We start from the raw sequence: 15,645 nt of genomic DNA, 5'->3' as shown, positions 1-15,645 counted from the left end.
ACGTTTTAGTGGTACAACTAAGAGGGCAGCAAATGCTGCGGTGAAACAACAAATGCCTTAGGCTGTTTTCCCTGTTCAAGATGAAATACTCTGGATACATGTGCTCAGCTGCAGCATGAACTACACTGGAAATCAAAGGTAGGAACTTGTGCAGACATAGCAGCTCCTGCATCCATAAAGGCAAACCACAGACCAAAGTGGAGACATCTGGCTTGTCTACACTAAGAAGTTGGGACGTAGTAAAAATATTAAACTAAAGCTGAACATTGAGTCAGGAGACCTTGAGGAACAAATAAAATGGGATGCGTAATTCAACTACAGCATAGCTAATGCTCACTCAGCGATACTGTAGCTACTGCTCACTCAGGGACCACATTCAGACTGCATTTGTAACCTTAATTCCTTTATCTCCTTAGATTTTGAATACTTGCCTTTGCTTCTTTAATATTAATGTAATGTCATTTTTGTTGGCAATTATTAGTAAATCAGACAGCTCTCAATGTATATTCCTTTCCTTTTCATATATCCAGTCAAATATTCTCCAATGTGGCAAATAAAGGAAAATGAGGTATTATTAACCCAAATTTCTGAGGCTAACCTATACAGTTCCATCAAGTTTAGTCCTGATTTGACTGCAACAGGCAAACACCTTGTTATAATTCTTTCTCTGCTTCTTTTTGCAAGTATTTGCAGAATCATAAACTTGAATGCCATGTTCATCATACCTCTCAGGATTTTCTTCTTTCTGTTATTAAAGAAAGAATGTTAAATTAAGCACAGAAGACTTCCAGCTGGATTTTTAGAAAGTGCTTATTCTTTCCCTGAGTTCTTAAAATCATACCTTATTAGACATGGTCTAACTATGGATTTACAGACATGATTTGAATCTTTCCTTGCCTTTCGTTTTGAACTAGAAATATTTCCCAGGCACATCAAACACAAGGAGCTAGGATTTTGTATAATGAGTAATTTTAGAATGCAGTAAAGGAAGTAAAAATAGTTCAGAAAACATGTTTTATAGACAAATGAGTAGTGCCTAACTTGCATAAAAGGAAATGTCTCTCTTAATTGTATATACAGACAATCTCTCTGGGCATATCTGAAATAAAAGGTGTTAATATTCTGACACAAGGCTATACCTATATGTATTTTGTCTCTGAATTGAATTTCAAGTCAGTCCAAACAACACCCACAAAGATTTTCAGTACTTTCAAGAAACCCTGATGCTAAAATGTGGAAATGAACAGGCAAGATGTCCAGCATTCCTGCTTTTTCATACAAACTTCTTTCAGGCCTCTGAATTGCAGGTACAAAGAAATACAAATGTTTTTTATGGTAGTGTGGATAAGAGGATGCAGTCAGGAACATCTCGGAAAGTGGGGTATTTTGCCCATTATTTGTCCCTTTTTCTAGCTAGGTCATGTTGAAAGAATTCTAGATGAGGAATGCTGAAGAAACTGTGAAAGAATGATCTAGTTAAACACAAACCAAGAACTGCAGTTTGTATCATTTTATTTGTAACCTGTTGTTTCTAATTTTGTACTTCTAAACCTGACCTTCTGTCTTGTCGAATAAACTTTTGCTTTGTTTTACCATTAAGCTTGTCTGGTGTTACAGGGGCAAGGTGAATCAGGGTAAAACTAGTAAACTTAGGATGTAATGTCTGCACAGAAGGAGAAGAAAGGAGTCTAAAGGAAACTGCAACACCCAGTCATGCAAATTTAAACCAGTGGATTTATCCTTTTTCTACGATGTTTTAATTCAGGGTAGGAATGCTTTTTGGCTTTTAAAGCCATGCCTTTTAAATACAAGTGTAAGGTAAAAGCTGTCTTTTATGAGAAAAAAAATCTATATAACTCGTCTTCCACACACAAACACCACTGAAGTGCAGATATATAGCATCAAAGTGTTCCCATGTGGATGATGTGCAACACCCTTGATCAATAGGGCACTTAAGCATTTAAACAGCAGTACTAGCCACAGGTGAGTACATTGCAGGAGAATTTTTCTCTTTTCAGTAATAATAATAAAGAAGGAGAACAAGTTCTTCCATTCTTTTGACCCTAGCATGCCAACCCTAAATAGTAAACTAAACATTCATGAAAAATTAATCACTTCGGAAATTAGTATCTTCTTATATTTCAGTCGGTGAAACTTCACCAGCACCATCCGTTCACTAACAGGCAGGACGATGTTGATGTGCTACACTTCACCTTGAACCACTCAACCTCCAGGCTCTCTCCGGTGTAGGTGGCAGCGGGAGCAGCCCTGTGAAATACAGTCACGATGCCTAACCATGAAAAGCCAACCACCACTGAAGGAAATGGTAATTACAAATATAATTATACATCTTATACAAGCATTCGTTTTCTGCATGTAGCTCAACAGTGTGCAAGTTTTGTTTTCTTGTTCTTTCTGATAGGAATTCGCCTTTGTCACAATATATTATCTTTTGTTCAGAAATGTATTTTGCTTGGCTTTTGAAAGCAGCTTTGCTGTGAGTTGGCTAATTATAGGATGGCAGTGTAGTTCTCCACTAGCTAGTAAATCAAAACAGTGCAACCACAGCCCTGTTGCTTGACTCACATTTATATATAGCTTATAGGGAAGAATAAGAAAATAGGGATATTTTGTGGCTACTATAAGCTGCACAGAGACAAACCTTCCATTGCTTATTGCTTTCAGTATTTAATATTAAATGTCAAACACATGCTTCATAGTAAGATAAAGCATTAACGATATTTCTATACTGATACTGCACTATTATATTCTGAATTTAAGAAATGCTTTTGTAGGAAATTTAAGAAATGTTTTTGTGCTTAATGAATGATTCTGGCAAAGTGTGAAGCAGCTCTTGGATATGGGAAGTACTTTCTGTCCTCATGGGCAATATTGCCCTTTCCAAAATATTGATCTTTTTAAGATGGAATAGGCATGACATTTCTGATCTTCAGCATGGAAGGAGATTGCCAGGGACCTTATTCTAGAGTGGTTTCTGATGAATTCATTAAGTCTCATTAAATAAGACTGATATTACTAAACACTTATTGCTGTGTTTTTTAATAGGATAAATATTCTGCCTACTTTAATATTTATGTCCTTGTTAGTACAGGCACTGAAAAATAAGTGCTATGTTTGCTAGTGTGGGTGTAATTGAAGAGAAACTATTATTTTACTCCATAAATTCATAGCTAATGCTGGATGGGACAATTTTTTAAGTTGTGACTTTCAGTTTTGTACATGTATGAAAGGAAAAATTGCAAAAGGAAAAAAAAACAGAAGAAAAATCAAGCATGGTCTCCAATATTAATCGTTCTAGTTGTGCTAGAAATTGCAATTCGCATTTGTAATTTCTGTGTTTCAATTTATGTTCCTTAAAAATATAGGCTATTTTTAAAGGCAATATTCTGTGAATCAGGCTTAGTTTCCAGTAGTGTGAGTAGGGGAATTATTTTCTTCTTAAATAAAGTTACTGGAAAGATGAAATAAGTGAGAGATCCTGAAACACTGAAGTTAATGGAAATTTTGCAGCCACATGTTTGGTGTCCATTCACGTAGGATGGTTAGCACAAGGTGTGGATCTAGGCTCTTCTGCTGTCAGGGTGGAATTCTCTCTGCTGCGTATCGAAAGTCATCCTGGAAGTGCCATGTTTCAGCTTAGTTTTAGCATCTGGCAATATGTGGCAGATACCTGGTATTTCTTTTGCCTCCAGGAAGTGAGAATAATGATGGGAGACTTTAGGGTACAGCAGAGAAGATGTTTGAACCTCTATATAGCTTCTACAAAGAATTTTACAACTTGTAGTCAGAAAACCTAACTTTGATGGTTCTGTTATTTAACGAAATATAACAAGAAACCCAACAGAAAAGCAGTTGAGCAAAACCTGCCCCATCCCAAGCTCTTTCTGTTTGCTTTAGGTATTTTGATTATCTATTGATAATTTCTCAAAGTAATATTCTGAATCTAGGTAACGTAAAAAGCTGGTTGATTATAAAACAGTCAGGGAAACTTTGTTCGGGGTTGGCAGCTGGAGACAGAGAGAGAGCAATCCTTTGCCTATTTATCAGATCCGAATTGCTGAAATGGAACATTATTAAAAATAGTTGAGACATTTTAGACAGATGTAAACAACATACCTGGCTGTATCTCCATCACATGTATTTTCTCCTGAGACAAGGAGGGAGCCGTTTTGAACCATCAGGTTTACACGCAAAAGTTTCACAGAGGAGGTCATAAAGAAATTGGAAAATAAAACTGCAATAGAAATTCTATATCAGATTTGTGGTGCAGATATGAAAACTAAAGTAGAGGAAAAATGATATTTGTTAGACTAGAGAGAAAGAATCTGATTTCTGGATTTGGTCTTGCCACTTACTCTGTTGTTTCATAGGAGATAAAAATTAATTTTGATGATTCTGTATCTGGGACAGGGACAATGGTGGAAAGAAATTAGATACAACCGAGTTTGGAATATACCGATGCCTTGTTTCTTCAGGTCACATATAAAATCCTTACTCTGGAAGTGGAATTGTACATGTCAGCATTCCTATGTTCTCAGGATCAGTGCTCACAACCCTTTTTAAAAACTCACCTTTCCCAAAACTCTGCTATTCCAGACACTATGGATCTTCTTTTACCTTCTGAGAGGATGTTATAGTAAAAGCAAGCTTTTCAGAAGTATTTATCAAACCAATCAAATATTCTTTGCTTTACACAGCAAAAGAGATACATAGATGCTTGAACAACAGTAATACCGTTTTGCACTTACTTCTTCACTCTGGGGTGTCCTGAGAGACTTGGGTCAACCTCTTCCCATATGACCAGTTCCTCATTGTTGAACCTCAATTCTCAAGTTAATCACCAATTCACTTTTTGTGAGATTTTGGTATATTATTTATGGTATGTTTTGGAGCTGTTACTTCTGTGATATTTATCATTACAGAAGTATTGTCAGATACTGTCATATTTACATGATCAGAAACAATGGCACGAAAATGTATGTAGATACCTAGAACTGAATATTATGCCATGCTCTCCTTTTTGACTGATACTTCACATGCATTTATTGCTTATCGCTTTGATTAATATGTTCAAGCATTGCTGATGCTCATGCATTGTTGACGTTTCTGCATGCTGGATACCCAGTTTCTCGGCTGTCTAGGATGACATCTTTCTGGCACCAAGAAAAGTCCAGCACAGGCCAATGGAGGTACAATAATTGCTTGCAAGGGTCTGTCTGCATATGACCCATCTCACTGGCTTAACAATTAAATAATACAATAAATATTTATTTTATAGCACATTCAAAAAGTTGGATAGCATTTCTGAACCATATACAAACTCCTTCACTCATCACTGAAATTTTTTCAAGGCAATGGCACAGAGAATTGCTTAGCAGCAGTCAGTTATACTTAGTAGTAGTGTGAGCAGTAGTATCCCAGTACTGGGCCACATTTTATGGGTTAATTCCATGAATCATTATCCCTCTCAAAATGAAAAATCAAAGGAAGTTTGTCAGTAGAAGACAAGCTGAAAGAAAATACAAAATCTGAGCAGAACCCTCTGGTAAATAATGCACAAACAGTTTGGGAAAATGAGATAAGAATACCACAGTCCCAACAGTCCCAATTTCCAATTCAGGAAAGCTGGGTGACTAGGATGAGCAAGACTGTTGAATAGCCACCTCATACAGTAAAGGCTTCTAGGATTCTAAAAATTTTGTTTTGCGCTTAATTTCCTCAGCAACCAAAGTGACAACATTTTGAGTTCTGCTCTGAGCTGTCTTTTGAGATCTGATGCCCTGTCTTCACTGCAGCTTCTGACTTGTGGTTTATTCTGAACTCAGTCAGGATGCCCTCACAGAGATTTTTCAGCCTGATGTAGTTGGCTCATTTGTGGCTATAGGCTAAAACCTAAAGGAGGTTTCAAGCAAATCAGTTCTCAGATTTATGCTTTTGCTGCCCTTAGTCTAGCAAGATGACAAAGTTCCCTTTAAATCACTGGGGAAAAAGTCAGAAAGTGACTGAGTTTCCTAGAGTGTAAGGTGTAAGACTTTGAATATTTCCAAATATACTTAATAATACATGGGGCAGGATGCAGTATCTGGGAATAGATAACAGCTGAAAAATAGTTTGCTCTGAGGTCACCTTACCTTAAGTTAGCTGACCCAGAGCCCCATCACCAAAATTAGCCCTGCGAATATTAGTACAGTGAAGAAATGAGGTCCTATTAGCCCTTCTCTGGAACAATGAGCAGTTCTAGACATTGCTTTAGTGAGATTTAGTTGCTTTCAGTGAAGGCTATATATCTCCTTCATTAAGCTTTTCATAAGTGGGATCATACGAAGATCTGCGTGAAAAAGCAGAAGACAAATTATAGAGATAAAAGGATCCTGCACAGTGATGTTTTTGTTCTTGCTTGAAAGACCATACACTTCAACAAGCCAGAGCACCAAAAATACTCTTCAATTTTCCTATAGGATGATAATACAGTGCCTGAGGAACGCTTCTCTACTGTTTCTCTGTGTTGTGGTTTATAGAAGAGCATTTAAATTTAGTGCTAAAGTGCATTTAGATTTAGTGTCACCATGAAATGTAATTTGTGTATAGTTGAAATGCTTCTCCAATAATTCAGCGAGACAGGGTTTGCCACAAGCAACTGAAGTGCTGAGTTATGAGCTGCTTAGCCTCTTGCTTTCCTCTTTGAAAAGTATTACAGAGTTAATGATCTGAAGTAGCTTTCTAATAATAATAATGTTAAGCACATTAATGATAAATTATCACTCTTATTGCTCAAATGCCCAACCAATTAACATCATTGGTCTTTCAAAGAGATGAGCAAAACCCCAAAACATAAAAAGACAATTATTAATACAGACTGTCTGTATTACAGTTCTTGCATTACAAGGATAGCTATAATGTGGGTGCAGGAGGGGGTGACTATATAACTGTGCACATCATTCATTACATGAATGTATGCATATATGCTGCTCAGGACAGACCTCAGGGGAATTAAAGCTCCCTCATTCCCCCTTCTGCTAGTAACCCAGCTCATAACATAAAACAGTGTGCAGCATGTGCAGGCAAACTTGAGGACATGAGACCCTTGCCTGGCTTCTTCCAGCCTCTTTTAAAAACAATTCTACTACTATGCTTTCTGCATCGCACCGCAAGCCCTTGGGAGATCTCTCATTCTCTGGATACACCAGAAACAGAGGGACGAACCCCCCACATTCTTCTTTGTGCAGATTTGGCTGAAATCTGTTAGCATTATTTGATGCAGCACAGACAAAAGTTTGCAAATTTTCAATATATCCCATCAAGCCTCAGATGAGGCTTTTCATGTATCCCATCAATGTATCCCATCAAGCCTCGGATGAACTAATAGTAATCGTCTACTTGACATCGAGGTGGTGTAATGAGGCTTTTTTTTTTTTTTTTTTTTTTTTTTTTTTTTAACACAGTAAGCTCAGACACTTAAACTGAGCATGTTTCCTATCTCTGGATGAGCACAGCACCCTGGAGTCAGGAATGACCTGAAGTCCAATATGGTGCTATAATTTTCAGCTTTTGCAAAAATCATCGTTGAAGCTGGACTGGTGCTTCTTGAGTTTGTCTGTAGTAGCCATTGTTCTTCTAGCTGTGTGATTCCGTGTAATCACTGGTCGTTTTCTAGGCTCTTCCCATGGTAATGTCCACTTCCGGTTGGTTTTATGCTTGTGTCTTCATTTTTTTAAAATAATCTGTTCTTTATCACTCAGATGCCTGAGTGCATAGGTAAAAAGTAAAAGCAAACAGGACTATTCCTGATTAGTAATTCAGTACACTCCCCTCTAGTAGTACTCACAGTACTTTTGTGAAGCAGTCTGAAATTCCTTATTTAGCTTAACACTTTATTTTCCCTGAAATGTTAGATTCAGACTTACACATTTGTTACCCCATGCCATCATAATTAATTAAACCCAAACAACTACCTTCTGCTGGGTTTAAGCCTGGGTGTTGCACACTCCCTTGTTTCTACTTTCGCTATTGTGTCAATGTTATACCAATTTCTGCACGATATACTTGCAGTACTGAAGTCTGTTTCAGGGTATGTGATAAGCCCCCAGCTGTTTGCTTACTGTGTTCAGTCATCAGAAGCTGCAGTGAAGCCAATCTTGTATCATTAAAGTGCTTCCCGGGAATTTTTGTTTGGCTGAAGGAGATCAGCAAAAGCATTAGTTGCAAATAAAAGACGGTGCCCTATTGTTGCATGCAAAGCATCCCTTTAGAAGAGGCTGTCTCTGTCTTTGCAAGCTTTCTATAGCAACGTAATGATCTTTGTCAAATGCAGATCTAGTTACTGTCAGCAACAGAAGGCAGGAAGAACAAAAGAGCACTTATTTTCACATTCCACTGAAGATATTGAATGATAACACTTTTGCATAATCTTAAAAAATTTATTGTGCAGATGCTGTGGAAATGCTAGAAAATACTATTACAATGAAATTTTTCATGGAGGGAATTTAAACTCTGCCTATGTCCCTGTTTTAAAATGCCTGTCAAATTATGTATAATAACCCTTTGCACATTATTGCATGCAATGAAAAAAACTCTAGGCTGTTTCTTGTTTGCAGCCTTATGTATTTCACCATTTTTGCTTGATACCTTTCTGTCTGGGTAAAGCTAGTAAGTTATGCCTGATGGTTTAGCTATAGCAGTCACCAGATAGATCAACATGCATATAAATTTTCAAGCAATCATTGGTGGCTTAATGAAATTATGAAAGGAACTAGAGAATGGGTGGAAAAAGATGGAATATAAGGAAAAATTCAAAAGAACTACAGGTAAGTGAAAATGAAAGATAACTAGTTTCTTGCTGCCTGAAAAACAGAGCCATATGGACCATGACATGTTACCTGTCCTTGAGGAGAAGTTAGATGTGAATGAAAATGTATGACACATAAGAGTGGAATGGCAGCTGCCTATTTCTGTTCAGGCTAATATTTCTTATTGTTCTCATTAATCCCCTACTACCATGCATCTCTCTCTTTACATCTTTCACTGATGTATCTCAAATGCTGTCCTATATCTACAAACTCAGTTTTACTTCAAGAAAGCCTCTTAGCTTCTGGCTTCTCAGGTATTAGGTGGATTGCTTCTGAGGAAATGTCCACTAGCAGTTCCAGTAGTGACATACTATGTGATATGTTCATACAAATATTTCCAGAGAGAGTATTAATTAAATATCATGTATGCCCCATATATAGATAGGATTCTTGTGGCTATAATATATATATGAAAGAGAGGAGTATTTTTCTTTCTTCTCCATATATGCATGATCCCAATTTCAAAGTGTACAAGGTAAATGATTAGGCTACTTTCCTGGTTGTGAATAGGTAGCAGAAGAGCCTCTCTCATTGAACTTAGTATTAGTCATTAGTAAGGCTGAACAACTTAGGCAAGACATCCCACACAAAACAAAAATGTTTTTAACCAGGCTAAGAAGCATCTTTCATCTCCCTTCGTCTTTTCCCCATATTGTGGGATGTTGCTGAACGTGGTGTTTTTTTTCACGGGTCCTACTATCCTGCTTATTTCCGTAAGATAATGAGGAAGTTCTTCACTTTCAGGCTTGCTTATCTGAGTGCTAAACGACAGTGTAACTGCATTGTTTCTGTCTTCACCTTATTTCTTGAAAACTGTTCACAGTGTTCCAAAATGTTGGGTTTGTGAAATGGTGAAATGGAGCAATTTCTAAGCATTTCATGAAAGATCTCTATCCCTAATGACTACTCCTCACTAAACAGGCCTTTTTTTTGATTTCACAGATAGCAGTGATGTTGACAAAGAAAAAGGCAGCACAGCAGACAATGAAGAAAATGTCAAAGAAATAGGTAACTAGGTGTGGATAACTGAGGCTAGACTCAGAAGTTTTGGGGTTACAAACTATGAAACAGGAGCAGGGAAGATTTCCCTTCAACATGCTGCTTTCTCTTGTGTTTTTCTCCCCATCACAGATAAAGAGAGGAAGAAAGCAACACCCAGAACTAGACGGGGGCATGGCAGAGGAAGAGCCAGACATGGTGGTGAGGAAGATGAGGATGATGATGAAGATGGGCCAAGGAGAGCCGGGCATCGCAGGCACAGAAACAGGAGAGGACGGGGAAGGGCATCTGGAAATGAGGGCAGTGATTCTGAGGTGGAACCCCGCAAAACCAGGAAGAACCAGGCAAATCAGAAATCCAAGGAAGATGATGAAGAAGAGGAAGATGAGAAAGGATGTAAAAATGGGAAAGGCAAAAATGAGAAGAAACAGGATAAAAAGTCTGATAAGAAAGGGAAAAAAGAGAAGGCCAACAAGAAGAAAAAGGACAAAAAGAAATCAGGTTCAGGGTAATTCAGTATATTCCATTTTTTATATGAAACCTGTTGTTATCTCATGTAAAACCTGTTTTCATTTACAGCTGTGAAATGCTGGGAGTCAATATGACTCCTTTTCTCATTAGAGCCCAATTTGAGCTGGATAGAATGGTTTTTCGCAGTGAGGAAATTCTGACTGAGTGAAATGGAAACTTTCCACAACACTATATCCATTGCAATGGAATGAAGTCAGGAAGGTGTCGTGGGTCCAGGGTGTAACTTCTGAAAACAATCAACCATACACTTCCCGGACCACCGATACCGGATCAAAAGCAAATCCAGTCTTACAGGAACTTGAGCCTGGCTCCTCCTTATGGTGTTAGATGACCTACGTTTATGAGTTGGTCCCTGGAGAAAGGGAAGGGAAGGTGCCAGAGGAAGGGACTGAATGAGAGAAGGGTGGCCGTGGCGGAGCTCAAAACCCAAGAGGCACATTTTATTTCTGGTGTGGAACTAAAATCTTGATGCTTTTCACAAAATGGAGTTTTTGTTTCCAAGCCTGGTTGGGGCCAACTTTTCACAAAAGATTAGTGCCACAGCTTGAGGGAGTCAGAACCAGGAACTGAGCTGGGACTGTCCAAAGTTCATCTGCCACCGGCTCCCACTGAAATATGCCTAGTCACTTTTCCACAGCATTTCAAGTGGGGGTCTTTGGGAGATCCCACAGGTACCGAGCACTTCTGAAAACTTCTTTTTACTTTTTTTCTTGCTCCCTGCCCTTTCTCATGTTTTTGAAAGGAAACAACTTCTGGGAATAATGTATCATGGAGCAAATGGAGCTAGAAATGCTTATCTCAGTGAACAGGGAGAGAGATTCCCCTTCCCCCAGTGAGCACATGCTACAGCTATTTGTGTTTCCAAAGGCACCCTTGGAGAACACGGCAGGAGTCAAAGGGAAAAAAATATGGTGAGACATGCTGTTGTATTAACTTGTCCATGGTCCCATTGCAACATACTTTGACTTCATCCCCCCTCCCTATTAGAATGCCTAAAATCTGTTTTTGTGTGAGCTCTTCGCTATAGTGCCAATTACACCCCTCTGTGCAATCTCCTGTACTCATATGGCAGCATTCCTCATTCTGCCAATCCGTGTTCCTTTGCTTATTTTTATTGTCTTCTATTGCAAACATTTGCTGAGTGTTAATTAAAAAAAGACCACTGAAAATATAAAACAATGAAAGCAAAACATTTTTGATTGTCTTCCAAACAACTGAACACTAGAATACATACATTTAGGCTAAATAATTAGAAACTGCTAACCAGATCAGGGCATTCTTGAGGCAGTGAGCATAACACCTGAGGAATAACTGAGGACAGCTAATTACTCCGGAAGGTACCTCAAGAATATTATATTCTTAGACAGTTAGGAGACCAACTGACAAGATTACAGGCTTTTCTTTGACCTCATTTTGGAAGAACAAGCAATTATAAGTAAGGTAACAACTCTGCAGCACAGAGAAGGGTGGTCCTTTCATTTTAAAGTAGAAGCTGAAAAGATACATCACAAAGTGACATTTAAAAAGGAATTGTAAGAAGGTTGAAAGGAAGTTTCTTTCCTTCTCTCTTTAAGTGACCTATTGTTCAGACAGCTCTCTATAAATAACCAAGAGGATTCACAGGGTTTTTTAATAACAGAACTATAAGTATTGTAAGAACAAAGGAATATATGCTGGTGATCAGTTCCACTATGATTCAGGAAAGCCTTGAGGAGGGAACAGAAGGGTGGGAGGACAGAAATATAAGCTGTCTAGTATGTCCATGAGGACTCATCACAACAAAGGCTACATGCTGCTTAAAAGCGCATCTTGCTCTTGGCATTTCAGACAGCACGGAAAAGTACACTAAAAGAAAATAAGAAGTTGGGAAAGGAAAATTAAACAAGATAAATGAAAGTAAAATTAATATAGACAATGCGTTGAATATGATATTATTCCACAGGAGGATAATATTGTATTTGCCTATATCATCCTGTGCATTTTGCAGAAGAAGACAGAATTCCGATTTCCTAGATGAAATCTCACAGTGCTCCATCACTGGAGCTAAAGGAAAAATCTGCTGCAACTGTATCAAGTTTGACTGCATAGTGTAACCATTGTTGGACAGAACTGGTTAAATAAAAAAAAAAACAACACCTTAAAGGTGTCTAGAAAACTGGAATTCTGATTATTTTCTTAGTTACAAAGGAAAGTGAAAAATGAAAGATGAGATGTTTACTTCCAGAGCAGATGTGTTTGCAAAGTTAAATAACGCACTAAAAGGCTACGGGCACAAGAATCAGTATTATCCCTACTTTATCCCTTCTGTTCTGCACAGTTTCTTAGCTCACTGTATTATTTATTACCTACCACTCATATTTCCCACTATTCTCACTACATTCTTGTGAAACTGAGTATTTCACTTTTGCACAACCCAGCGATTTTCTTATGTCAAAGGAAATCCTCAGTATCAGGCAGGTTGTTCTCTGTTTTGTATAGCACAAAGCAGCTGATGAAACAACTAAAGATTTAGAGCCCTCTCATAAAGACGAAAATAGTCTCCTTTAATCCTTCTGTTCTTTTTCTTCACTCTGCACACATTAAAATGCCTCTCAATTTTATACACAATTTTTTTTATTGACCTTCAACCATTTGACCTAAATCTTTATGTAGGTCTTCCATTTGCTCATTGCAATACCAGAATAGCAATAAATATGTCTCCCTGGCTTTCCGGAAGGATCTTTCTGGAGATTTACATTTTCTGTGGCACTGTTGCTTAACACATGGAGTTTTGAAATTTTATGGCTGATGATTTCGACTTTTCAGTGTGACAGCCTCTTCAACAAATAACGTTTGAGTCTTTAACAGCAGGCCGTTTGATAAACATGAGCCTCTTTCTTTCCGCTGCTGACTTCCTCCTGGGTGCCTGGAGTTTTAAACTCTTTCCCTGTGGCATTTGCTGAAACTATGCCTATTTCACCAAAGCTAAAGAGAGATGAACCATGAGAAGTTTGGATTTTGATGTGTTGCAAAAGAATTTGGCTTTCATCGTATTTGGTTGTTTTGAATTTTTTCACAGACATCCTTGCTGACAAGCCCTTTTGGTAGTAGAAAACCCATTCCAGAGGTCTTTTACTGTAGCTCTGTTATCCGTTTTGATAGATGCAAAAGTTCATAATTCCTTAGTTATCTGGAGCACATAAACCATACTATTATGTGACTTGGGTAACCAGTCATTCAGCTCGGACGTCAGGTTTTGAATATAAAACACTCGAAAAGGTGAATTGTAAGCAAAACTGCCCGAAAACTGCTAGCTTAGAAAGTTCAAATGAACGGTTCCCAAAGCAATTAGAAAATGGAAAGTTGTTTCCAAAAAACTGCAGTACATTTTCAAACATTCCAAAAGGAAAAAGGGCAAAACAAAACACCCTCCTGAAAAACAAATAAAAGCACATCAAACAGTTTGTTTTGAGTAAGAACTTGGTCAATGGTAGTCATCCCTGTCAGCTTTTTAGGGCAGGAAGTTGAAGTGTAATGAATTCTTTTTTATTATTTTCCTGTTAGCTGGCATAAAAAGAGGAAACACCTGTTGCTGTTGGTTTGCTGCCATTACAAGATTTCTCACAGAAAAGATCTGCATAGGTTTTAGGAACGTAGACACTGCCTCAATCAACAAGGTTTTTTGTTGATGCTATAAATCGGTGCATGAATAAAATGTTCACCTTGTAAACAAAACACATCTGGAGATGCCCTTACTATTGCCTCAGCTTACTACCAGCACCTGGACGTGTGGCAGCCACTCTGCAATGTGGCTTTGAACCTTTCCCAGCTCTGAAATGTTACTGCCTTGATCAGTGGAGATGGCCATGGGCCTTCGTCTGGTTTAGATGTACCTTTGCGGAGGCTGTGGTGTCTCTTCTCTCCCGAGGCATGGTGGAGTGGGCTGGACAACTATATTTTAAATGCTGCCATTACAGTGTTCTCATGTGCCCGTTCTGCATTTGGGCTGAACTCTGAGGCGGGCGGTTACTCCTATGGGAGCAATCACGGGCTGTCAGACACATCGCCCAAAGAGCTGCCCGTTCTCTGTCTGTGATAGGATTGCTCCGGGTGGGACGCTGGTTCGGCCGGGACTCTGCTGTATGGCCCTCAGTGTGCGGCTCTGCCTTTTACCCTGTAACTTCCACCCAGTCGAGGAACTCCATCCTCCCCGCTGAGCAGCAGGGAAGACACGAACTTAGGTCTTAAAGACGACAAGAGTTAGCACCAAGTACTCACATCAGTGAAAACTTCTCTCCTTCCCGAGTTTTAGTGACTGTTTTCTCCCTGTTCTTGCTTGCAGCTCCGATTCTGACTCTGAGGAGGAGCCGATTACAGAGGAGGAATTGGCCAAGCTGAAAGAAGAGGTAGAAGAAAAAAAGAAGCTAATTGCCACTCTACGAAACAAGCCATGGAAGATGAAAAAGAAGCTGGCTGTCCTGAAGTACGGTTTGATTTTCATGATGAATATCTGCCATCCTGATTTGCACTGTGCACTTTTCTCCTGAACTTTTGCTTTATTTCTACACCTAGTGACACAATTAACTTCAAGCCATTTCTGATCTCTATTTCCTTCCTGGTATGTGCTTTCAGAGAAAGTGGATTTAAATGGTATTGCAGATCAGTGCTTTTTTCGTCTCTGCAGATCTGAAATCAAATATTAAAAACTTAGATCTTTGTTTGAGGTTTCCATCACACACTCCAGTAAAAGCTTTCATTTTCTTCAGTTGATAATTTTTTATTAGGTCTGATGCAAGCCAAATGTTGAATTTCAACAATACCTCAAGATTACTGGGATGGCAAGGGTGGATTTTCTTTTCTGTCTTAACCTTCTTGGGGAAAGAACAGATTTTGTTGAACTTAAGAAAAAAACAAACCTTTTTTCTGATTGGAAACTGAGCTTGATTTTTTAATACATTTTTAGGTATGCCCCATGTAAAACTATGTTTTGCCCTAGCAAATCCACTAGGGCATAGGAAACTGGGTTAATGTACAGAAATTTATTCTTTTGCAAAAGCTGCTATGCTCATGTGTTTTAAATAACTCATCAGTCACTGTGGTACTGTTCAAACACCAACAAATGATATGACTGGGTTTTGTTAGACACAACTAACAGAGAAAAGATGGTTCCTGCTCCAGAGAGTTTTCAATATGGATAGAAAACAGAAACATGATGGGAAGAGAGAGCATAACACAGGTTGAATCAACAGTGGTGGAAAAACTCAGGGTG

General features: G+C 38.5%; 1 protein-coding gene across 1 annotated transcript in view; it reads left to right on the top strand.

Annotated features, from left to right (window-relative positions):
• Positions 1-2,286: 2,286 nt before the first annotated feature.
• The window catches only part of LOC112981841 (transmembrane channel-like protein 1), a 65,336-nt gene continuing 51,977 nt past the window's right edge, over positions 2,287-15,645 (top strand). The window contains exons 1-4 of the mRNA XM_064500133.1: positions 2,287-2,326; positions 9,810-9,875; positions 9,999-10,374; positions 14,719-14,859. Coding sequence (XP_064356203.1) covers positions 2,287-2,326; positions 9,810-9,875; positions 9,999-10,374; positions 14,719-14,859 — 623 coding nt within the window. The remainder of the gene's footprint in view (positions 2,327-9,809; positions 9,876-9,998; positions 10,375-14,718; positions 14,860-15,645) is intronic.

This window comes from Dromaius novaehollandiae, chromosome W (assembly GCF_036370855.1).
Source record: "Dromaius novaehollandiae isolate bDroNov1 chromosome W, bDroNov1.hap1, whole genome shotgun sequence".
Classification (NCBI taxonomy): Eukaryota; Metazoa; Chordata; class Aves; order Casuariiformes; family Dromaiidae; genus Dromaius; species Dromaius novaehollandiae.
This window is presented reverse-complemented; position numbering and strand designations above follow the sequence as displayed.